Here is a 26936-nt window from a genome sequence, read left to right as displayed (position 1 = left end):
TGATTACTGATGTTTATATTCCACGTTCAAGTATACCCACAAATGTGTGTTAAAATAATGGTGGCCTCAACCTTTAAGTATTGGTCCTGAATCTCCTCTCCCTTGCCTGACATAGATCTCATTACAGTGAGCTGTGAATCCTGGTTAAGAAATATCAAAAAAATCCATTGGACCAGGATGCCCTTATTTCACAGCAGTTACACTCAAATTGCAACGGCTCATGAAAAGAATCAGGTTCAAAATAGCAAGGAAGAGGGGAAGTAACAAACAACATTATGAATTGTCATTAGAATATCAGGGGCAGGAGCTGCAACAGACTCAACTAAAAAGATTGTGTTCATCATGGCTAGGCTTTGCGAACGAAGATTTGGGAAGGGCTCTACCCACGTTTGCTACAAGCGCGCTTGTGGCTAAAAAGGCCAATGTGAGATAGACAAGTCCAGCTGCAAAAGGCACACCAGAAAGACTCCTTAGGTGCTATATTCTGCAAGACACGATTCTCTCTGCGTTGTCTTTTCTCCTCGAGAGTGATCCTGCGTGCGTTCTCAAAAGCATCAGCAGCGTTATAGATGGTGTGTCTCCAGGCCTCCCGATTGGAGGCCAGAGTAGACCAGTTATGATGATCAGTATGGCCGAGGCTGAGATGTTGTTTCAGGGAGTCCTTGTATCTTCTCTTCGGGGTTCCTCTCTTGTGGCAGCCAGTGTAACTCAGAAGTAATACTATCAATAGCATAATTTGCTATTTCTAGTGAATTTTAACATGTAAATGGTTTTGTTGAAAAGAGCAAGGAGATATAACAAGCAATTACATGCTCTCTAGAGAACATAATTAATCAAAAGCATATAAATAGTCATAGCTATCTGCATTGACTCAACATCTCAACAGAGAATGAGAAGATAACCTGTTTTGGACAGATAACTCAAAGCTGTTACAAAGCTGTGTGCTGTCACACAGGCCAGCGCCTCCTAATGCCAATTCAATTAATTCCCCCGTAGAAGGGAGTCTCTCAAGGGCACTGAGTGATAACAACTCTTTTTTTTTTTTTTGCTTCCAGCCAGAGAGCTCTAGCTCCTTACAGGGCAGATATCCCTTGGGTGAAATACAGTCAAATCAGTGAAGTAATTTTACAACAGAAGAGGCTGTAAAAGCACGTTTCCAAGTAACACCTATGCTGCTGCAGATTTACACTGCGGAATGATCATGGAGGATATGGTATACTTTTTACCTCTGACCCTGCTCTAATAAAAAAATTTGGCTCAAGACCTTGAACTCAAGCAAACAAACACTCCAAACCTATACTTTGGATTTTTTCCTTGACAAACACAAGATACATTTTATTTTAAATTCTGTGCATGCATTTAAACTAGGTTACAGATGCCTTTTATGCATCCCAAGATAAAACAATCTCTAGTGGTTAATTAGTGAAACTGGATAGAGGTATTTTTATCATTAGTGCTCATCCAACTGAAATGGCAAAATTATTTTCTAGCAGCATTTAAAAGTAGAATCTGTATTCAGTTGAATTTGTTCTCTGTCCTAGCTTCTTTGGGTCATGAGCATAAAAACCCAAGAAACCTCAAAATAATTAGGACTGGCTCAGTTCACAACACAGATACTGGAAAGAAGTTTTATATTCCAAAAATTTGGTGACCCTACATTCCTGAGCTAGCATTCAGAAGGTTTTTGGAGTTGTCTATGAAGCAGCATTAAGACACCAAAGGCTATGAATTCATCAGTTGTATGCATCTGTGCTACAAGGACCCATGAAAAATTTGACCTTTAGAAACATATACTCCAGTGGTGCCTCTAAAGATGCCAGAGAAATGCCCTTACCAAAAATTACAAGGGAGAAGTCATCACTGACACTGCTGTAGCACAGAAGCTCAGGTAAGGCTAGCTTTTTTGCTGAACTTGTCAAGACCAAAGAGACAAAGCATGAATAAAATGCTTCAAGATTATAAAACTGAACACAAAACAGAATGTTTCAGTGTTATGTTCAAGTTACTCACGCTCGAGAAAAACTAAGCCATAAAGCCTTACTGTACCACAAGCGAGCAGTTGGCAGTCAGGCAGACTTCAGTTCAGTCAAGCAAAACACAGCCCATGCAGACCAGCACACTTCTTGTGTGCACACAACAAACAGTATCCTAGCACATGGCTTGGGACAAATAAACTCATTTTATTTCTAAAGAACTGGCAGAGAAGTGGAAAATGCAGTGACTTCAGTAGGACTGCTCACAGGCAAGCCACCACACATTTTCAAATGTGGGCTCCAAGCTAAGTTCCCCATTGTGAAATTGCACAAAAGCATGACTTGTGAATCAGTATTACACCTTGTCTGCAACACTTCCAAACTCTGTCACTACCTAAAAATGCTTTACACAGACCTGTGCAAAAAGAACTGCAGCAAACCCCTCTTCACACCTAGGCTGAGCAATGTCTTTAAATACCAGGATAACTTCTGAGTTTAACTGCGGCAGATACAGCTAACTGAGTAGAAGTAATTCTGCTTTTCTCTCCCCTGGAAGACTCAAGTCTTCCAAGTTGTATTAAGTCACAGAATATGCACGTTTACAGAGCCATTTTAACTTGAGCGCCTCAAAGCTACACCGAAGAATTCGATTCACTGTTCCAATTTGTCAGCAGTCATTGGTGACAGGGCAAGTCCCCTTCAGCCTCCTTTGTAAGCATGTGTATTACCGTTTTCAAAAACACTGATCTCTTCTCTCAGGTGTCCTGCAATAGGACTCAAGGGAATGGCATGAAGCTGTGTCAGGGGATGTTTAGGCTGGATATAAGGAAAAGGTTCTTCACCCAGAGGGTGGTTGAGCACTGGAACAGAGCCCCAAGGTAAGTGGACACAGCACCAAGCCTGAGAGAGTTCAAATGCTTGGACAATGCTCTTGGGCATATGGTGTTGTCCTGTGCAGGGCCAGGAATTAGGACTTCGATGATCCTTGTGGGTCCCTTCCAGCTCAGGATACTCTATGATTCAATGAAAAGCAAGTAAATTGTTGTAGAAATGCATTTTGAACATTGCTATTTTAAGCAATGAGGTACAAGCAAAAATGGAAAAACCCTCACACCCTCAGCACAAGAGCCCCATAGCTTGTTTAACAAAAAAGGAAAACAGACAAAAAACCCTGCTCCATACATGCAAGATGCATAGGACCTTACTCTGCTCTCAGTTATTCCTATGCAAATGAATAATGTCTCTACTAAAGGAAGTTTATTTATACAAGTATAGGCCAAATATAAAGAAAACCAGTGCAGGCCCAAAGGTTGTATTTGTGAATAGCTGTATTACAACATATGCATCTATGTATCTATGGTGTTGGATTTTAAAAAAACTGCCTCAAAATTGTTCCCTTCAGTGCAGCAGAGCATACATTGCTAAACTCAGCATGAATGTGCTAAGCACAGGTAATTCCCTGATGAGGTTTATTTGCACTTTTAACATCAATACAAAGTTGAAATTTAGCCTGCTCTGTACCTACAAGTAATACAACATGCACTGAATTAGTCTACGTGAAAGGAGGATTCATTTCCCTTTATTTTTATTAAAACAATGGGTTATCCAATAATGAGGCAGAGCAGCCAATGTTTTTCGTGTCAATGTTCAAAGCCATAAGAGGAGTTACATTTTATACGGAAACTTTTAGCTTTTGGAAAGAGAGTGGGGCTCAAATTAAGAACAATGAACACTTGAATTCCAAAGCTGGTTTTGCAATGAAAAAAATCTAGGTTTGAATTTTCCTACCTTTCATAATAAAGGTTTAGTTTCCCTAGTAAAAGTTTCCTCACATTAGGTTATCTCCCTTCTAAACATGAACTTGCATTTTTATTAGTGACATAGTTAAACTGAAAAAACATTTACTGATAACAGGATTCTGGCTTTGATGAACACATTGCTCATGACGAACACACTGACTACATGTTTTACATTTAATGCTCTCAAATTTAGAGAACAGCATTATCATTGCTTTGTTATAAGCCCACCAAATGTGAATCTAAGATCTTTCACACCAGATTAAGCATACATTTTACCAAGGGGAAAAAAAAAAAAATCACTGTGCCTTTCATATACCTCTTATGCATATAAATGTACACAGTAAATTGATCGAGGCACTCTCAAACGTATTATGTGTCCAATAAAATGTCACAGTAGATCTCTTCTTGAAGTAATCTACTGTAGTATGTATTGAACCTGATGGGTGTTTCACCCAGAGATTTTCAGACCATGCTAAGGTTTATCATTTGATAATCATGCTGATTATCATTTATAATATTTGGAGTGTTGAAAAATTCCAGGTTGCATTGGTTGTAGGGTGTAATTAAGGCAGCATTCATAAATTCAGAGCAATGCTGATAGTTTCCATAACTTTTAAAAATGGTTGGAAAAAATTCAAATCCAGACGTTACATAGCTGGGTCAGTTTAGTTTTCAGAGAAGATGGAGTGCTCTCCAGTGATTCACTGTGCAGTGCATAGCACTAAAAAAGAGAGGCAAATTAGCATGGATTTATCTTTTTTAGTGACTCCTTGGAAACTCTTGGGGTTAACATGGTCAATTATGAAGCCAAAACCAAGAAGTCAATCATGGATTAAAGTTGGTGAGACTATCCTATACATAATGCTGAATTTCTTCAGAAATACAGAATTGTCAGTGGTAGTGATACAAACCAGGTACTGTAAAAAGAATTAGGGTATATTTTTAAGAACAAAAAGAAAAGCACTATCTGGACAATTTTTGGCCAACTGTTTTTACAATATTCCAAGAACGTTGGCAGGCTATTCGTAGTATCTGTTTCCTGTAACTATTGCTACTAAAGAATGTTTTCTTGAATTGGAGACTATGATTGGCTTTTTTGGTAGGTGGGAAGGGGATAACATTCTATGCTGCCCTAGGTCTTCTGCATTGTAAACCTGTCTGATAAACAGTGCAAGAGAAAAATAGGTACACCTGTCAGACCTGTTTTTCCACAAATTATCAAGAGCCAGTGCTGAGTCTCACATGCTTTTCTCCTCACACTGCATCCATTACTGTGCTTTCCATGTCTCCAAGTTCTGTGCTGTACCCTCTGTAAATACTCTGCACTTTTTGAACTGAACAATTAACATTACCCAAGCTAAGAGATTTGGATTCCTTTCCTTTCACATGTTTCAAAAACAAATGAGCAATAAGAACAGAAAAAAAGATTCTTTCATTTTCTGGATAGGATTAAGCCACCTCAACATAGACCTCTTAATACTGGTGCTTCAGACAGGTGATGGTCATCAGCAGGTCCTGTGACATACCTGCCAGTCCCATACTGCCCTCCATGAGCCCAGAGCATCCATAAATGTAATCTACATACATTTCTCTCAGGCACCTAATTTATACCTGATACCAATCTTAAGGACACTGAATCCCACCTTCTGCCTACCTGAAAGCACCTGTCTATGGAGGTTAACTTACTTATTCAGGATACACGTGCATTTGTGAGAATCCAAAGGCTAGATTCCCAAATGATGTAAAATGGAAGTCACATACACATTCGTCCTTTGCGTCATCATAATTAGAGCATTGTGCTAAGCTTACCACATGAACTGAGTATATGAACACAGAAGTAATGATTATTAAATGCCTATAGGCATTGGAAGTACTTGAACAGGCAACTGAATAATTTGAATAAATAAGTATGACAAGACAGCTAGCTGCCTGTATTTTTGTTATCCTTGTTAGAAAATTTTGCAACCAGATGTTCTTATCCTTAATTTAACACTGGGGGGAAACACTGCTCTCATCTCTTAAGAAAGTTGCTTTATATGACAACAATTATTGAGCTTCAGTCCTCAACTTACTGCAAAAATCCCCATGCTTGGTTTTCTATTGCCTGGCTGCAACCTCAGAGCGGCAAAGTCAATTGGAAACAGAAAGTACAGAGATGTAGGCAGAAGTCAGATCACATAAATCAGGGATAAGCACACCAAAGCATAAGAGCTGTATATTTTTTAGTAACATATCAGATACACTCATTTCTGCATACCATTTGGATAACAGAGTTAAAATTCCCATGTCTGCTTTCCATATTTTTAAAAATACCTGTTGTGATTGACAGGAAACCATGAAAACAGAAAAAACGAATGAAAGGTCTCAAGCACCAACATTTCATGTGTGCTTTTGCAGCCTGTGCTGTGAGCTCATCTGAAGTGGTGACCACTAAGTGTGTGGAGCACTTAACAGCTCTCATTGCCAGACCTTGCTGACTCACTAAACCACCACTTCTTTAAAAGCATGTTTATCTATAAATTGCGTTTACTCAGAGTTTTTGAAACTCAAAAATTCAACTCTAGAAGAGAAATTATGATCCTGGTATTTTCTTCTTATCTTGTTTGTTTAACACCGCTCACATATTAAGATTTCCCTTTCAGGATCCACAAAGAAAAGCTTTCTAATATTGCCTTACAATTCATCTCTGGATTCTTAAGGCAGAAATTAGAATAATGCAGCATCAAGTGATGGACACTATATTCTCCCCTTCCCACTTGTCATCCATTTCTCTGCCATTTCTCTTGCCATTCTCTTGTCATCCATTTCTGGCCCTCCACTGCCAGACCTTGACACTGGACCACCTATTCCGACCCCCAACTCATTCTACAATATATAATACAAAAGCACTTCATATCAGGCACATTTCAAAAAACCAACATGTTGCAGTGAAGTACTGAGCACACTTTTCCCGCACACTGTGTTGGCCTGAAAGCTATCTTCCATGTTACTGTTTCCACAGAACCATTCCCAAAGGTCTTAAACTCTTACCTGATATTTCTGATCTCATCTTTGATCTTGCCGTGTTTTACTTCTCCAAGAATGACATGAAAGCAATATTCCTGTGTTCTTTTACATTTGAAATCAGCTATATTTCAAAGCTCTGATACCATCAGGACAACTTTATGTCATCTGCAGTGAAATATATCTGCTTGACAGATGTGAAACAGCTCTTTCATTTCACTAGTCAGTTTAAAGCCAGGTACATAAGTAATTGAATGAAATGGTATTTTGTAAGGATACCCAGGTACTTGCCTGTCAAATCTTCAAAAGCCAAAACCTTGTCACTGACCTTCTGCCTCAGGATGATGCTGAATGGTTTGCTTTCCTCAGAAATGGCTTTAGTGTACAGCGTTACTGCAGCCAGACACGGGAAATATAGGAATGGACATCAAAGAGAGGGTTTTATATTTGTATTTCATCCCAGCAGCCATACTGGTAGCTTTCCATGTAGGTTCCCTTGCAACCAGCATGGCCAGTCAAGAGTGGGAAAGCAGCAGCAATTAATGTATCAATCAGCTCTGTGGATGGAAAGGTTTGATTTTGCACCCCTCTTGGTAAGTGACTCCCTAAGCAAGGGAACCTCAACTTAATACCCTAAAGCACCTCAACAATAGTGATATGCAAGTGCTCAGGCTAAGAAGCACATCAAAAGGACTTGCATTTCCAGGACCTGCTGCTCTTTCTGCTTTTTGTTTGTATTTCAATGAGTTTTGTATTTTCAAAAATCAAGGGGAGAAATCAAGAGAACAGCAGAAGGACAACGATGAAGAAATGCTAAGGGAGAGATCAGCCAGAGAAAGGAATGGAACACAGCTGTTAAGCCAAGCCAAAAATCTTCTCAGACTTCGTTGAGCTTTATTACTCTGATGACTTAAAATTCACCTCTTGAAAAATATTAGGAGGGCCTTATCAAGCAAGAGGGGAAATATATTCACCTCTGTTTCCCCTGCAATCACTAAACCACAAGGCTTCTGTTATACTACCTCTCCAGCTATATGAAATTGTCCCAATATGGGTGCACATTTTAGTCATCAAAGCAGCTGAAAACAGTTCCTGGGCCTGTCTCTCCACAAACAACAAGCCACTGCATGAAGGTAAGCACCACCCTAAACCCCGCAGCGTCTCTCAGGAGTAAAGCCCATGATGGCAGTTACCTGAGTATCCTTCCCACAAAACCCCAAAATCCATATTTCAACCCAGAACCTGAAGAAAAGCTGATAAAATTTAATGTTTCAGAGATGCAACACTTTGGATACCCTGGGTATAAGAGTGACAGGTGTCAAGATGAACTTCTAAGTGTATGAGGGGTTTTAGTATACCAACATTGGGATGCTAGGAAAGGAGACAGCAATGTTCTTCTCAAGCATTTATCGTTGTTTAATTAACTTAAGTTAATTAATGCATTAATCTTAATGCATGCCTCTGCAAGTTGTGTCCAGATGTTCTGTATGCTAAGCTGGAGCACCACCTCTTCCTTCTGGTGTTTGGATAGTATCAGGGAATAAAAGTTATGAAGAGCCCCAGTGCCTCACTGCTGCAAAATCCATTTATGTAAGGCTTACAATATCTATTCCTCAGGTGTTAAAATTTCATTGAAATAAAACAGATACAGTAACAAAGGTATAACTGACAGTCATATTCACAATGCGCTTTTTGATTCAACTGTATAAATATTTACTCAGTACAATCTTTCAGAAGATACGCTTAGAAAGTAGTTCATGTTCAAATCCCTGTTTCATTATGATGCTAAAAGAATATTCTCCGTACACCACACATCCAAGCAGAAAGTAAAGGTAGATATTAAATTTGTCCAGTGCTCTGGGAAACAATCAGGAATGCACCATATGCACAACTGTGCAACAGTGCAGAAGTGCACTTAAATTGAAAGATTTATTCCCTTGTGGAGCTTCTCTTTCATGAGCATCACTCCATACCACAGACTGATCAGCACTCCTGAGCCTCACAGCAGAACAACAAAACAACTCATCTTTCTTTGTGCAAAGCTAAGGAGGGAATTAAAGATCTCTCCTCTCTCCCTTGCATCCCCAGGATACCAAAACTGGTATCTCTTCGGTTTCCAGGCAATTTGGCTGGTTTTATACAGTTTTGGAGGGGAAGTTCCTTAAAGCTGCTAGTAAAGCAAACTCACCAGGGAAACTAAAACCAAATTGAGCTCTTCCCACTGCTGCAGGACTACAAGATTACTTCTGTCATTTTACCTCCTCCTTAAGTCTTAAATTTGTTCCCAACTTCTATGCAGTATAAGCACAGAAGGGTAACTGAGGTACAGGGCTGCATCTTGTAACATATTTTTCAGTGCTCAGGTGTTGATGGAACTGATCTTAGTCATGGATATCAGGAGACACAAAAGCTCTTTTGCCTCAGTACAGCCTGCAGAAAGAACTGAACACGGACTAAGACGGCGAAGAGAATATCTGACCCCACATTCTCAGAGCAGACTTGCACTGTATGTATCATACAGAGATATCTGGCTAATAAAATTCCTCCCTATGGTAAAATGATTCAGCTATCTCTGGCCAGAGGTCCCAGAGATGTTCACTTGTCTTCAACCCCTTGCACAGCTGCTCAGTGGGAAAGCATAATTTAGCCATACATTTAATGCAGAACTTAATTTACCTGTCAGACTACAGTAAATGAAGCAAAGACAAACAGTGTTACAATGGGCTAGAAGCAGGACTTGCACACTAATTTTCAAATGGAGAAAAGAATCATAGAAGGTAATCGTGAAGCTGTTAAGCATTTTCTGAACAATTCAGGGAAACCCCCAGCAATTGCCACGCTCAATAAGAAACCCACTAGAAAAGTAATTTAAAAAATTATTTATATTCCTTTTGCACAGTAACGAATATTATTGTCATCTCCAACAGCATGTAAAAAACCTTCCTAAAAACATGATGTGTGGGATAACTCTTGCAGTAGAATAATCTGTACTGAAATTTTAACAACCAACAGCTAATTCAGAAACAGCACAGGAAAAATGGAACAAGTCAGTGGAAAGTATTTGTTCTCTAAGAGTCTAACATCATGCACAAAAGCTGATGAAACCCTGACAGAGCCAGATACACACACACACTGACCATTACAGGACTTACTTAATAGCAAAACATTACTTACCCACTGTCTCCTGTAACTGATATAACTATCTGCCTAATTCTAAATGTTGCAATTTTCCTATCTGTCAACCTCATTCATGGCTGCTAAACTGTAGAAAGAAATAGAAAACCTAATATATATATACACACACACACAGACTTATATTGATAAAAGCGATGAACACTGTGGAAATTGCTGTACCAGATGATTACTTGATACTCAACTGACCAAACCACTGAGTTCAAGTTCCTCACGTGCTTCTAAGCAACAGCACATGATAAAAATCCCTTCCTGATACTTCTTAAATTCAAGACTATATTCTGCAGCATGAGAACTACACTCCTGTCTAAGCAGGCTGAAATGCAATGTATTAATGGCAATAACAGTATTCAGCTCTCTCTAAAATCCAGTTTCACTACTTGACATCTTCAGGCAATTAATTTGCAAAAGACAGTTAGTTACCTTTTAATTATGAAATCAAATAACCTGACTGATTTTATCATTTCACTGGCACTGTAGGGCAAAATTATGTCTTCTCTTTCCAAAAAACAAGGCAAACTAATTTCAATTCCAGCTAATCTACACTTTGTAACTTGGAAACAACAGTTATAATTTTGCCTGGTTTACTATTTGTCTATAGAGTTTTTCCCAATTCTATCAAACTTTTCATTTAAATTAGCCCCAAATTCAAGTTTTTATAAATATAAGGTCTACTTGAAATGTTTCCATGAATACAAAGATGCTTTCAATAAGAATATTTGTACAGAAGAAATTAACTTTGTCCCTGACATCTCATATCCCAGGCTTCACTGTACTGAAACCTTCATTTTTCCTTTTACAAATGTTACAAGATTACAGTCAACTAAATGTGAGGAGAGAAACTGAATTTTAAGTTCTTAAATATGGAAGAAAAAACCCATCATTTTAGCTCAATCCATTTGGATGAGTTCTGCTTTTTATAAGAGAGAATTTGAGCAGTAAGCACCAGTAAGACCCATCCATTTAGTTACTCTTACCTCAATAATATACAAAACCACATTTTTGTAGAAGCAATACAGAATGCATTTGGTAACTCGATTGTAACTCCAAGCACCATGGACCAACAACAGCTTCTCCAAGTAGGCAAACTGAAAGACAGAAAAGAAGTATTCACATATACGAAGAATTGTTAAAAAAAAAATTGGAATAAAGTAAATCCCTGCCCTCAGGAAAAAAAATCCTCAAATCAGATATGAAAGCTATTCAAGTGCAAACTTAAATAGCTTAGCAGTACATGCAAAAAACAACACGTAAACAGGTAGCATCCTTTCTGTAAGAAAACTTCTGAATGTTTTAAAGTGTTCTTCACTGGCTTGTATCAGCAAAAAGTCTTCGACTGGTATTCCATTCCTATAGTTCAACGGCTTACAAGGTTCAGAATCTCTTCTCTGTGTTAAAAGAACAGTCTAATAATTAGAACTGTCTTGAAATGATATAAAGTGCACAAGGGGGAACAAAAGTGGAAAAAAGATGCATAGAGTCATTTACAGAGAATAGATATTTACATTAGCATTTTCAGCATACAAAATGTATGTGATCATGTGTTATAGAAAGCACCTAAAATATTGTATAAGGGGCATATATATATATATGTAGAAAGGGGCATTTGCCAAAAACGGCAAGTAAATAAGTCTTGTACAAATGTGTACCTTTTAATGCTAGTTTGAACTACAGATACAGTTCAAACTCAACCTTTTTGAAAATGGAACTTTTATAGAACCAGTCTCATAATCCAGCCTGGGAAATGTATAATTTTCTACTGATGGTTTTGTTAGTCAATTTTTTTATGGCCTGAAGCATTCCTCCTTTGTCCAGCTCCCCAGTTGAAACTGGTGACTGTGTTTATTGTTTAGCACGTGTGTACCTGAAGGCATCTGGGACACTAAGGTGGGACCATTATTTTGCTTTGCTTCCTTTTCCACAAAGTGACTTCACAGGAAAAACTTGTCTGCCTAAATTTAGATTCTATATCATTTATTTTAACTAAAACTTATTTGAAACTGAAAGCTAAAGTAATGAGTTAGGACTGTCAAGAGAGAGCTCTGGTCCCATGCTTTCCAGCACTGAAATCACTGAACCACAAATCCTGTAAGGGCAGCCCCTCTCCCATGCATCAGCAACTCAGATTTGTTAGGATATGCCAGTAAAGAAGGAGAGAAAACAAAAATGAACCAAGCTTCATGGTTCAGTCTCTGCCCAACTTGAGCCAGGGCTGAAACTGGGAGACTCACAAGGGAGCAGCTGACCCATTAGACATCTAATACCTCAAGTTAATATGCAGGACAGCAACAACTTTCCTCATCAAAATCACTAACAAAACACATCAGAGGTGATGGGAAACTTGCCACTATGTCTTTAAAAGTCACTCCAAACCTCTTGTAGAGAGTAGCTGGACACACCCTGAAAACTTGTCTCCGCTGAAACTAAGGATTGGCCATTTTGGATGTAGTCTTCTCTGGAGCTCTCATGAAAATGAGTGCACTGCAGAACACAGCAAGGAAGGTACTCACAGCCTAAATAACGTGCTGAGCTTGCTCACACTGGTGAAGAGTTCCACTACGACATGGCAAAGAATTAAATTTGTTTTGACACTGAAATTATGCAAATGCACAGCTACTGGCACAGAGCAACAGTACAGACAAGGGCTCTACTACAACACTGCCCTTGTTTGGACACTCCTGTATTTAGAGAGTTTTAAATCAGCAGGAAACATTACGACCATCTGGCCAGCCTTCCTGTGAAACAGTTTGTGTAAGCTTTCACAGTCATCTCTATATCGACCCTAGCATAACTTCTTTCATACAGAGATTATCTTCTAGAAAGATACCTCCATCTTGACTGAAGGGTGTGCTGATGGCATGCTGGGGGGGTTTAAGACAGTGAAAATGCATCCTCAATACAAGCCAATTTTTCCAAAGAAGAAAACTGAAACAAGAACATTTGTTGAAAAAGGCAGCTTTCCTAATTAAGAAAAGGGAACAGTCCCTAGACACCAGATGTTCTCTGGATTAAGATGATAAAGCTAGTTACTGAGGAAAAAAGTTATTAAAGTCTATTACCGTCTCACTAAACAGTTAGATCATTTGATTTGGGAATTCTCTAAATAGAGATCACTGGTACAATTTCATTTAAAGGGAAAAGGATGATTCAAACAGATGCTCCTTGCACCTGTGGAAGCTATTTGGAGCGGAGTCAGACCTAAGTTGGCTTTTTATTTTTGTTTGGTTTATGCTTTGATTCTCCCTGGAATCCCGAATGAGCCTATATAGAGACTTTCTCTTCTATAAGTGCCTACTTCTGGCACCACTGCATTTGAAATACCATTTGAACATGAGATGCTACATTAGAGTGGTCGTCTTAAATTACTCAATAAGAACATACTCTGCCTTCAAGGCATGCACATACAGTAACACTTTAGTGGGAGTTATATGTCTTTGCTGAAAGAAACATACTCCACGGAGATCGAGTTTTTCTTTTGAACACTTCTTTTTTTAAGCCCACATTACCATACAGTATTAGTCTCCCTTACAAGAGGGATTTCTTTATATGTTTTCTAATCAGCAAAGCACTTCTACACAATCACAGAAAATACAGTTCCACAGTGTTTTAGTGATTTTTGAAAGGTACAATTCTGTGCTGGTGGGACCAGTTTTTATTTCATATTGAACTAAAAAGATTAATTCCTATGTTCAGTATCTCACTAACTGGACTTTAAACCAAAAGCAACTTCCACATTCTAACACTAAACCAAAATACAGGGGTTTTTGTTAATGCAGAAGCAACACATGAACATGGAATTACTTCTCCAGATTTAATGCTACTGCAACACAAAAGTAATTCAGTGTGTAGGGTCTTCCATGGATAACTCTCACTGCTTATGCTTAGTTATTAAAATAAAAGTAATAAATTATCTGAGGAAGTCAAAGTAAAGAACTTTCAATTAAATTATACAGCAGAAGCAACATATAATCCTCAGAAATTAAAAATGAAAAAGTCATTACAAGATACCATGGACAATGATTTTGGCAGTCCCTATAATGCTATACATTTGAAATAGGCAACTCTTTATGACAGAGTAAGTACTTGACAGAACTGCCTAAAATTCTCAAGATAAATTTGGTGAAAGGTCTCAGTTATTCAAACCTGATACTGCGTGTGCTTCATCTGACTGCAGCACAGAGCAGCAATTCGAGAGTGTCACTTTGCTTCTCAGCAGGGTTAACACAATAAACAGTTATGTGTGCAAACAGCACTTATCCAAACCTTTTTAAAACATCACCTGCTACTGAAACTATCAAAAGATGGTAGTATTTCATGTCACTTGGTAGAACAAATCTGCCTACACCCTGCCAGAAGGGAATATTAGCTGAAGTTCACAGATCACTGAAGAGACAGTGGATTGATCTCTCTTCCATCAGCTCCATCTGTTTTTGCCCTTCATCAGTCTCAAACACATACACAGAGCACTTCAGCTGTAAATAGTATTAAGAGGATGTCCAGCAACTGAAGCATCTCCTTCCTTTCTTCTGGTTTTTTTTAAAGTCTTTATTCTACATCTTGGTTTTTCAGTAATACAATAAAAAAGGCAAAAAGGCTTTTAACTCTCCTTTTTAGCTCAAGTAATCAGTGCTGAATTGGATGGAATAGTTTGGGAGCACTCACTCAAATAACAATCAAAATAACATACGTAAAATGAAAACACTGTACAGCCCTCTAGAACTGTGACCAATTCTTGGATGCATCACAGGAGTGAGTGGAATAAAAATAAAGGAGGAGACACCTCTAAGAACTGCCAAACAGCCAAACTCTTACACACCTGGTTATAAGCCCTACTCGTAGTAAGAGAAAAGAGCTTGCAACAAGACAGATAAGTTACTTAAAAGCATATTAACACAAGCACCACAGAAAGTGCTTCCCCCAATTACTCAAGAACCAAGATACTGCACAGCTATTAGGAGGAAGCTAAAACTTTGAAGAGAGGTAGAGCTTTGCCCTGAAGAATGCAAACCAATAACAAATTCCCAAAATATACCCAAAATATGTTTTAGACAGGTGCCTGGAAAAGGAAACAAGCAGAGATGCTTCTAGTTCGAAGGGGAGAAGAAGCCATCAAGCTCTACATTGCTGCACAGTGCATTTCTGACAAGATGATATGGCAGTTGCTCTTTTTTGCATCTGACCTGTGCAATGGCATAATCCGAGCAATTGGTTGCCTGCATGCCCTCATTGCCACTGATCCCCACTCCAACGTGAGCTGTCTGGATCATTCCTACGTCATTGGCACCATCCCCAATGGCAAGTGTTATGGCATTGACGTGTTTCTTGACCATGTCTACTATTTCGGACTTCTGTAGAGGAGATACTCTGAAAAGGAAAGAAAAAGGTGTCAGTTTCTCACATGCTAAGCTATGTGCCTTTCCCAAAAGGACAGCTGTAATCTACATTAAGAAATAATCAAAGGGCAGTTGCTGGGAAGTTTCTTTATTCAACAACTAACTACGCTTCAGAACTCGTGCCAAACTATTTCAGAAGGAAAAAGTAGCTTTAAAATAGTTTCACATTCCACTTGCTCGTATTTGATGCAAAAGAGACCAAACTGATACTAAAGATTTCAAAGTTTTGTTTTCCTTCCACAGTACCTCCTAATACTCTTTGACATACACCAGTGATGCTATATTGCAACACTGGAGAAGTGAGTTTCATCTTCAGCTATGACAGTTTCCAGATTAACGGTGCAGGCTTCCCTGTCTGCTATCAGCACTGCATCACTATCCAGGAGAAGAAAGACTACTAATACATACAGAGACATTTTCAATGGTTTGGTGAAAGGTACCGCAGGCTTACCTTATTATTAAACCAGTTCTGTTTAATCTCTTTATCAGTGATCTCAGTAAGGGGATCGAGGACACCCTCAGTCAGTTTGCAGACAACACCAAGTTCGGTGAGAGTGTTGATCTACTCAAAGGCAGGAAGGCTCTGCAGAGGGTTCTGGACAGGTTGGATTGATGGGTTGAGGCCAATTGTATGAGGCTCAACAAGGTCAAGCACTTTGTCCTGCACTTGGGCCACAACACCCCCTGCAGTGCTGCAAGCTGGGGGAAGAGTGCTGGAAAGCTGTCCAGCAAAAAAGGACTGGGGGTATTGGTTGACAATGGCTGAATAGGAGCAGCAGTGTGTCCAAGGGGACAAGGAGGCCAATGGCATCCTGGTTTGTACCACCAATAGTGTGGCCAGCAGGACCAGGGCAGTGATGGTTTCCCTGTACCCACCACTGGTGAGGCCACACCTTGAGTCCTGTGTTCAGTTTTGGGCTCCTCACCATGAAGACATTGAGGTGCTGGATAAAGTCCAGAGAAGGGCAATGAAGCTGGTGAAGGGGCTGGAGCACAAGTCTTAGAAGGAGTAGCTGGGGGAGCTGTGGTTTTTCAGCCTGGAGAAAAGGAGGTTTGTGGCAGGGTAACACACCCTGTCACTCTCTACAGTCATCACCAAGATGGTAGCAAGGTGGAGGTCTCCTGCACCAGGTAAAAAGTGATAATGACAGGAGGAAATGGCCTCAAGTTGTGTCAGGGAAGGTTTAGTTTGGATATTAGGAAAAATTTCTTCAGGGAAAGGGTTGACAAGCAAATGGTGGAGTCACCATCCCTGGAAGTATTTAAAAAGCACGTAGATGTGGCACTTAGAGCCATGGCTTAGTGGTGGACTTGTCAGTGTTACGATGATCTTGAAGGTCTCTTCTAACCTAAATGATTCTATTCCCTCCTCCAGCTTAGCTTCCCATTTGCCAGGCCATCTTTCCAATCTCATACTATGCACACAGAATCTATCAGAAAGCATAAGGCCACCTCCTAATCTCACACAGGTCTTGTGTGCTGGTGCAACTCTGACTTCAGTGATGATGTTACTCAATTCCAACTCAAAAACAAAAGGCTGACTCCATGACATCTGAATATTCTTATCAAATTCATTGGCAGTTACTTTAACCTGATCCTTCTCTCATTTTATATCAGTTTCAAGTCAACAAAAATTCACGGAATTCAAAAGAGTTGAGCTAGTCTAAACCACGCAAAAGTGGAAAAATACTCAGGACTAGATTTCTAAATTAAATAAGACACCCAAAATGCCCTTTTGTCATGGACAAGGTGGATCAGGTTACCAAATCATGAGGTATCGTGGAAATACCTATGCATAGATTAAACATTTCCATTCTAACCCTATCTGTACAAACAACTCTAATTCCTTTCCCCATCACTTTTACTTATAGTTCCAAATCATTTTATATTTCCTTAAATAAAGCTTTAGACAAAACTTCTCCACATCTCAAGTCAGTCACATATCACTCCAGAAAAAGAATGTAACTGATATCTAAAAGCTTTACTATTAAAATAAGGGGAGAACGGGGAGCTTGGGGAATAGGGGAGACAGAGGGTTTTTTACACGGCATTTTTTCTAGAGGCTATTTCCTGTGCGAGCAACTTACACAGTCCTTTAATACACCCAACTGGATTACTGCTGATCAAAAAAAGCAGAGCTATCTTGTTTAGCATTATGTTTTATGGCCTTGATTTTGTTTAGTAAATACCTAAATACATATTTTATTAGTAAATCACTCTTAAAATAACTTGATGGGTAATTTGGGGAAAAAGAAATTTGCTGGGCTGAAACTTCATATGTGAATTAAACCACCTGAGAAGCCTAGCAGCTGTCCTGTTCCTAAAAGCCGAATACAGGAAAAAGTTGACTGAGCCATAAAATTCACTTAATACCATTGGATAGATTTAGGAAGAACTCTGCTACCTGGCAGTGAAAACACTACTGGGCACTATAGAGGCCCAGTTAAATTACTAACACAAAACCCCAACGCACTTACCAACCTAGGGTGCATGAAAGGTGTTGGTTTGTAATTATAAAGAGTTCTATCATCCACACACTCTCCTCCCTCTCCCCCCAGTATTCACACAATAAAATACTGAAGTATGGAGCAAGGAGTCAAAGGGACTTCGAGCCACAAAACGTGCACTCCAGAGGGACATGGAGCCAGTTCTGCAAGGTTTGGATTGATAAGCACACAGACCCTCCTTACCAGCCCCAGGGACACCTCCAGTGCACAGGACCATATACATTTGGCAGTCCCCTCTTGCAATTATTCTTCACAGCAGAGTATTACGCATATCTGCTAACATCCTTTTCAGACATACACATCTCTCGGAAGCTCAGTTTCTGTTCACTCCTCAGTTATGTAGCAACAGAAATAGCTAAGAAGCTCCCTAGTTTCAAAAATGCTTAAAGGAGCATGGGAAGGAAAAAGGAACATGAACAGAACGTGAACAGCATCTCTGATTCTGTAGTTTAAACAGACACTTCAGACATGACCAAAATATGGCAGAGATGCTGAAGCTTGTTCCAGTGCAGTTTAGCTGGGACAGGTCAAGCAAGCTAACACAGCCTGTATTCACTCCTGTGCCTGCACTGTAGTTTTTAAGTGAACTTTGCCATTAATGACAATTGTGACAATGATTACTTGGCAAGTCAATGGAATGTCTCTATAGAAATGCATTTATCAACTACTACATAATGTACACAGAGTATGCTTTAACTGTCTTGACCAAATTAAATTTAATTATACCCACAGTTATATAACACTCAGTTAATGTTTAACATCCCTATTTGCCTAGTAAGACTAAACAAACTACCAGAAACACTACATATGCATTTTAAATGCCACAAATATTTATGCACTTGGTTTAAGAAGATGAAATCTAAGACAAGACTTCAGCACAAAGTGTTACTTCATTATAGTTGTTTCTTCTAAAAAGCAGCTTTTGAGTAAGCATCCTCTTTGACACTTTCCCCATCAAATACAGCCCACAACTCCAGAGAATACATTAACTACAGAAGTTGCAAATTGAGATGGCTACTGATTTCCTGAGGGGTTTTACACCCCTCCTCCTTCAACTCACTCTCTCAGCCTCCAAACCTCTTCTGCTCCTAATAATCTGTTTGGTACCAACGCACTGCATTAGATAACATTAATCCCCTTAGCCAGATGATCAGAGCTGTGGTTCAATTCTCCACATTTGGTAAGTTGTCTACATGAATGACTGAAGATTATAGCACAGGATACTATTAAAGTGCAGCTTCCCCCAGGTGATATCTTGGAAGGGGAGGAGGAATAGCCAAGTTCACAAAGATTGCAGACAAATGTATAAGTTCAAAGTAAAAAGTGCACGAAAAGAACTAACTATTTGGAAAAAAAAATTCTGCAGTGACAGGCAACTATTGGTACTTATCATTTGATGGAACATCCCTGGTTTTCACAGCAGAGCTCACTGTAGCAATATCAGGATATATGCCTTGCCTTGATATACACTCAAGTATGAATTAAGCTGTGAATAAAACATCAGTTGCATTCAAATCATCTGCTTATTCATGTACTCATTCACTGATCAGACAGCAATGCTTCTTATAAAGGTTCTTCAAGTGCAACTCAAGAGTTCACTGGAAATATTTGTTTATACTGAAGTTATTTTTATTACCTCTGCTGAAAAATATGTTTCCCAACAGATACAATCGACTTCTTGTAGACTGGTTGTCTCTTTTACACATACTCCAGGGAAAAAAAAGTCAAGTTTCAAGAACCACAACTGTAGCTGCCAGATTGAGTCTTCAGATTCTTGCTCAAACTGCTTCCCTGACAATCTGAATTTAACCTACTCAGGCTGCAGAGAGCCTGAGCTCAAGACTTCACCTTTATAAAGCGTTTAGCATTCAACATCTAGCTTTGCAATATAAAGTGTTCACGGATGATGGAAGGGATATATGAAGCTAAGTGTCAGCCATACAACAGTTCTGGTCCTCGCCCACCTCTGGGACTTTCTTCCAGTAGCCTTGCTCTTGAAAGAGTAAAAGCTAATACAGAAAAATAGAAGGTTCTCTTTGGACTCAAACCTGCTTAGTCTTTATCAGCACCTTTAACAGATTAAGACAGAAAGGAGCTTCCATCCTGAAGGGATGACTAATGCCTTCATACCACATCGTTTCATCTGGAATGGGACAGGTGGAAGCAAGAGAGGGCACAAAGAAGTATACCTTGTGAAGAAACTGGGAAAGAAGTACAGCCCAGAGACGGGGATTCTCAGGAAGATATGGACCTAACTATCCTTAGATCACTTAAATTCATACGGAAACAGTGGAAGGCGGCAAGGGGGCAAGTACTTTTCAGATAACGAAGTACTATATTGTTACTCTCAGTAAATACTTAAACGTCCCTCTTGAACTTAGAGGAAGCTCATGAAGAAACAGCACAGGGCACAGCACAGAGCAGTAACACAGATGGTTTCCACAGAGGATGTTTTAAGTGGCTTCCCACTGACTTCTGCAGAGCAGCGCCAAATGGCTTTAAACATTTAGTCTGCATTTACTTCTTGAGTACAAATGTTTATGAGCAAACTTCTTACCTGATATGTTTTGCCTGTTCAGAACAATTCTACTTAGACGGTTTAGTCTTAGGTAGTCCTGTAAGGAGCAAGGAGCTGGACTCTATCATCGTTATGGGTCCCTTCAAACTTGAGATATTCTGTGATTTGACTCAGCATTTTGCTGGGAGGTTTGGTCAGCCTTACTTTATTTTTTTAAGAGAGTTTAAACAAGATGAAAATCTTCCAATTTTTTTCATCATGAATACTTTATGGGACAACCAGAGTAATTAATAAATTCGGTCATAATACAGTGAAAGATTTCACCAAGAAAAAAACCAAACAAACCAAAACAAAACCAACAGCCCACCCCCTAAACCAACAGTGAAGTGATATTTTAAAAATAAGTATCAAACATTCTATTTAGAAACTCATTTCGGTACCAAAATTTTTTGAAACCCAAAAAGTAAGTAGAAGCAAAACATGCAAACATCCATTTTAACCCAGCAAAGCAATGCAATAGAGCTTTAATTTTTAAAGTACTTCAACTGATTTAAAACAATCAACTCCTTTACCACATACTTTCTGCAATCTGGCAAGGCAGCTATCCCTCTTATTCCCAGACTATATCTAATACACCAAGACAGATGCAGTCACACACGAGATGGGAAGGATGCAATCAGCACAAATAGCCCTATATCACATTGGTCAGCTACACACCACATGATACTGTCAAGCAAGAAGTGATGAACAGTTTCTTAATTCTGTTCCTTTGTGTATCTGTATTTATTGCAGTTACAGACACATGACAGCAACTGAAAATAATACTTTTCACACAAGGTCCTTAAACTACAGCTGCTTAAACTGCAGACATTTTGAAGTATACAGAACTAAACCACAGATCAGAAATAGAAATGCAGTATTTTGGAAAATAATTAGTTTTATTTATTGCATTCAAGTCTAAAGGACCAAATGAAGACAGGGTTCTGATAAAGAACTAGCAACTGCAACTATCAACTCTTTATAAAAAGAGACATGATCAATAAAGAACAAAACAAGTGAACTCTATTAGAATCCTTTTATCCGTAAGATATAGGCACAAAAAAGAGTAGGTTATAAGAGATCAGTTTATATCTAGCCCATCTTACAAGGACCATGAAGAGACAAGCTCTTCCACACCTAAGCAAGGCACAGTTTGACACTTAGTCTCAGCCACGTCCTCTGTTCTGTCTACATGTATTGGTTTTTTGGGGGACTTGTTTGTGTCCTCTCCACAAAAAAAAAAAAAAGAGACTAAAACATTTCTGTTGAAGACTGCATACATTCAACACCCCCAATTCAATACAAAATTAAAAATTAAGACATTCTCACCCATATTTTAAATTTTTAATGTTTATTTGTGCAAAGAGGAAGGCAAAAAAGGAAGCTGTTTCAAGTGCTACCTTCTTCAGCTTCCATGCTGTAATAGGTACAAACAAAGGCATTAATGTCTTTAACATGAAACGTGAATTTGATACTCTACTTCCTTGAAATGCCTTGTTAATGCAACACAAAAGGCCCTTAAGAGTCTACTCTTTATTGCAGTGAACATGATTTTACCCTATTCCATCAACAAATACACTAGTACTTCAAAAAGCTCAGTGACCTCATCTTCAGAAAAGGCAGATAAGAGACAGCCCAGAAAGCTGACAGCTATCAATACTGTCGCATAAGTGTATGCATTGGTTCCCAGAAAAATAAGCAAGATAAATTAACACACCACGAACAGTAATGCTCAGAAAGAAAGAAATGTTACAATGGCATCACATTTAGCAGTTCTTAAATACAGTGATTTATCCTGACATACACCAGGATGCAGATCTCAACCATGTGTCATCCAAACAAGGGTTAGGCTTGAATTGCAGTCATCATGCTCTTCAGATATCTTGGATAGACTTCTGTGAAACCCACACAGAAGAAAAGTGAACAAAAGCACAAACACATCCCACTGACTCAAAATGTGCATCACATCGAATGCTTTATATTTACTAATTGCTCTGAAATTCCTTCCCCTGCTGACAGCTTTCACAGGGGGTGGCTCTGGTGCAGTACAGAGAGCCAGCACAACTCCGGAGACAGCACTGAGTGAAATGATGGATAATTTAACGTCCGTAAAAAAGCACCAAGGGCACTTGATGCATCCAACTACATTTATGTGTTTTCAATGGAGACATCTCTATCTTCACTTATCATGCCACTTTTTTTTTTAATAGTCAATGGAAAGAAACAGACAGTTCTAGAGTGCAATTCATCTGGCTTTACACATGTACTTTCAGGTTGTAGTTCATCTCCTCTTAAAAATGCCCTTTTCAATAACTCATTTGCCATTCACAGTTACCACTGAAATGATCTCCAGAGGGCAAGGGTTAGGAAATAGTCTCTTTATAAGCAGGATTCAATGTATTAAACAGTGTGATATAATACACAACACTTCAGTGAACACAAGGTTAAATTTCAAGTCAGCATCTTCTTCCTCTTTGATATCCCTCCCTGCATGTTTCTGTCTTGACTGCCCTTCCTCCAGCCTGCTTTACAGAGCAATGGTTAAATAGAGAAAATCTAGTTTGGAAAACAAGTTATTTGCAAAGTGATGAGTTGGCATAAGCACAGTGTTGAATGAGAGACTATTTTGCATTTTTAACTATAATGGTCACTAGTGGCAACACATATAATACATTTTTAAAGTGAAATTAACGTATCAAATTGATTTTGGGCTTCCGTCACCCCAAGCTGATTAGGGCACATTCATTTCCATGCTAATCAGCCTGAGCAGCTCTCACACAACACAGAAATTGGCCTTTTTCTAAAGACAGAGTAAAAAAATTTCAATCAGCAAAACATACATATTAGTGCCTTTATAACCTTGAAGGCATGCACAGAGAGCAAGCACACGTGTTTCACAGAGCAGAGCAGTTTACAGAATTTTGCAATACACGGTGAGATTAAGTGACAATTAACACTATGTCCATTAATAAGCACATCAGCCCATTTATCAAGGCTCTGCCCTGCAGTAAAGCCAAAAGACCCAATGGAATCATGCAGAGCGAAACTCTGCATGATTTATTTTTCACCCCTTCTATGAAATGTTTCCTGGAATTTAATGTAAGAATACATATAAGCGATCAACTTGCAATTACATGTTACTGTTAAAAAGCCTAGGATTTCTGAATTACATGCTCCTGGAACAGATAAACAGACACAATCTGGAGCAGGGTATCTTAGTCAGTAATTATGGTCACAGGGCTGCAATCATGTGGAGGACCCACTATTCAAAGTGAAAGTACCTCATTGGTAAAAACATGAAATTTTCAATTTCAGAGTTACCAGTATACCTGAAAAATCAGGGTCATCATGTATCAGGGAAGAAAGGTGGGGTCCCAAAATTTTCATTACAACAACACCAAAATGCAAGTTATTTCCCATCCTTCCCTGAAGTTCAGTCTATTTAACAAGAACAAAACGCCTACAAGCAAAGTCCCTAAATCATTAACACTTAAAAAAAACAAAACCCTGAACTTCTACTTTCCATAATCTCTCCACAGCTGGGGAAGCTGAGTACCAGGGTGTTCCTACTAAGATTAGAAATAAAAATTCAGAAACAATTTTTATATAAAAAAGACAATGACAACTGAAAGTCTGACTGGGATCAGTTCAGTCTTGGTCAACTATTAAATCTGTGCTCTGTCCAAAGCCAGGTTAGGTATTAACTTACAGGAGAACATTCACAGCATTCTCACAACTCCCAAACACAAGATGGAAAAAAAGGATCTTGACATTAACCTCTAACGTCAGATTCAATACAAGCAATACTGCTCTAGAATATTACTGCTTTCTTTTTCCTCCTTCCCCTCCTCATGTTTTTCTTAACTAAGTCAGTTATACACTAAGTTCATGATTAAATCAAAGCATTAAAGTACAGCATATAGGGGTAAGGGGGTGCTTTTGTACTCATCAGCCACCACCTCTACTATAAGTTAATATGACCAAATTTACATCAAGAAGATATATTAACAGTATCTCTGCACATAGCCAGCCACTAACATGGCCATATTCTAGGGCACCTGTAACCCTCAAACATGGTTCAACATATCCATATCTTGTTTGAGGTGTGGAAATGTCCTGTGGCTTATGAAAACAACTTTGATTAATAGTAGCTGCCTCTGTAAAACAGAGGCAAAACAGAAAAACAGCAGAGTGAACACAACTATATTGGTCCCCTGCACCTCTGTTTGTCAAGCACCTTTCAAGTGTGAGGACTCTGTTGCAGAGAAGAGCACATGAACTAAAGCCATATACGCTGTCACATGAAGCCTAAGTACACCACTTGCTGTAACAATGTTGGCAACTGTTGGGCAAGAAGAGGCCAACCTAGTCCGGTCTCACCTCTGCCAAGCTGCTTGAGCGGACTGTCCCCAGAAGTTTGTGCAAGCATTTTGGTGCAGTCCAGGTAGAGTCAGAGAGTACTTCAACAGCACAGTACTTACACACAGTCCAGTGTTCATGCTTGCTTCTTACTGCTCTTATTAACAGTGTATATATGCACAGCCTGAAGTGCCTTCCACACAAGGAGAAGCCTCACAAAACACAATTTCCTCTGTTTTCCCAAACTTTCACTGATTTTAGAATTATGCCTTGTCATAGTTTGAAATTGGCCCCCCCCCCGAGAGTTCAGGGGCTCAGAGGTGATTGGGTGCCAGGGCAGTGTTCCCTGGAGAGCCAATCGCCACTCATGTTGTTCGCTTCTGCTGAAAAATCATATATACACAGCACCAGAAGCTGCTGGCAGTGTTCTTTTTCTGTTGGTGTCTGCTGGGTGTAGGTGGAGAAGGCCAGGGGGTGGCTGGGCTCCTTCTTTCCCCCTTCAGGGGGGAAGGGGAGCCCTGCAGCCCCCAACTCTGCCCAGGCCAGAGTTAGAGGCAGCATTTAGAGTGTTTGTGAGGGACGCAACTCACAGCACCTGAGGTAAGAGGAGAGAGGCAGGCTTTGCAGCCAAGCCCTCTCCCCCCTCCTTTCTGCAGTTAAGCTGTGGAGGGGGGCTTCTTTTCTTTCCCTCCACTGTAAAGTGCAGGAGAGGCTCAGCATTGAAGCTGAGCCAAGAGACAGGTCGGAAGAGGAGGCCCGGCGCTCGGGAGAAGAATCCCAGGCAAAACTGGAGACAGGTCAAGAGCTTGGGAGTTGCCCTGCTGAAGCTGACCGGGGGCAGCCGAAAACTGGCTCAGAGGATGCTTGATAAGCTGCAGCAGCCTACGAGGTATGAGACTGAGAGAGATCACACAGCAGACCAAGGAGAAAGGACTCAAAGCTACTTTCTTGGACTTCATGAGGAGGAAAAACTGCAGCAAACAGCTGAAGATTGTTAGGGAGTGTTCAGGGGTCCAGAACACTCCCACGAGAGAAAGACTGCGTTACCCAGCAGCCTTGAAAGGCTCTTCCTGGACTAAAGTTAAAGGGAGGGGCTTAAAAAGACTGATAGAAATGTAATATATATATAGTTGCCTTTAGTTTGTGTAGTATTTATTTGTGTAAATAAATGTATATACTTCCCCTGTAGAAGCCTCTGGCCTGAACGTTTCTCTCCGGTGCTGGATAAATTGTGGGAAGGGGTGGGGGAAGCCTGGAAATTGGATTTTGGATTTTTGTGGTGGCTCAAACCACCACAGTTAAGAATACAGAACTAGGAGACAAGTCTTCAGAATGTCAGACATTTGCATCTTTACAGAAAGGATGCAAAATGCTGCAGTTCCGGTTTGATAACACACATGCCCATGTCTCACAGGACATGCTTAGTTAATACTAAGTAATTGCTGCCAGGATAGATCGTGCTTTCCACCACCCCTTCTATATAAGGGAATAAAGACAGACATATGAACAATTATACATAAGGAGCTTTGAAAGAGCATAGAGAAAATAGGTGCATTTAAGTTAATCTTTTCCTGAAAGCTAGCAGAAGGACATTGCCTAAAGGACCTTCTTTCCTGGAGAGAAAACCAGCTTTGAAACATTTCAGTGGGCATTATAACGAGCCCTTTCCTATTAACTAGTGGTCTTTTAAGGTGAACTGTTGGGCAAATGAGAGGCAGCATGAAGTACCAGTGCATTACCGGGGACAGAGAAGAGCAGATTTCTTCCACATACACTTCTGTACCATATATACTCTTAGAAGAGAAGTGTCCTCTCACTGCTACAATGATTTTTAAGCACTGGCCTGCTTCAGACCATTAGTGCCAAAGTAATGCTGAATTTGAGTATATCCAAGTCATTAGTGCCAAGGAAATTTGAAGTATCAGACAGAGCTACCTTATTATTGCTAATGTAACACTTAGATTACCCATAGCCTCGGCTACAACTGGAAGAGCTGAATGAGCCAGACCACATGAAACATCTCGTTAAAAAGATATCATGGAAATTGAGACAAAAAAGGAATTGCTAGAAGTCAAAGTGTATTCACTGACACTCTTCATGATTCAAACCAGATTAGAAGTAAAACACCTGGGAGGAAAAACAATGAGTTGCCC

The 26936-nt window shown here is 39.5% G+C and overlaps 1 protein-coding gene across 1 annotated transcript in view; it reads right to left on the bottom strand.

Annotated features, from left to right (window-relative positions):
- Positions 1-6508: 6508 nt before the first annotated feature.
- The window catches only part of LOC113991089 (phospholipid-transporting ATPase IB), a 178825-nt gene continuing 158397 nt past the window's right edge, over positions 6509-26936 (bottom strand). The window contains exons 26-28 of the mRNA XM_027727165.2: positions 15148-15331; positions 10945-11055; positions 6509-6637 (exon numbers count right to left, since the gene is read on the bottom strand). Of these exons, the coding sequence (XP_027582966.2) occupies positions 6509-6637; positions 10945-11055; positions 15148-15331 (424 nt within the window). The remainder of the gene's footprint in view (positions 6638-10944; positions 11056-15147; positions 15332-26936) is intronic.

The sequence above is a fragment of the Pipra filicauda genome, unplaced genomic scaffold (assembly GCF_003945595.2).
Source record: "Pipra filicauda isolate LSUMZ 115617 unplaced genomic scaffold, ASM394559v2 scaffold50_size3627746_pilon, whole genome shotgun sequence".
NCBI lineage: Eukaryota > Metazoa > Chordata > Aves > Passeriformes > Pipridae > Pipra > Pipra filicauda.
Note: the sequence above shows the minus strand (reverse complement) of the source record. Positions and strands in the feature narration are given on the sequence as shown.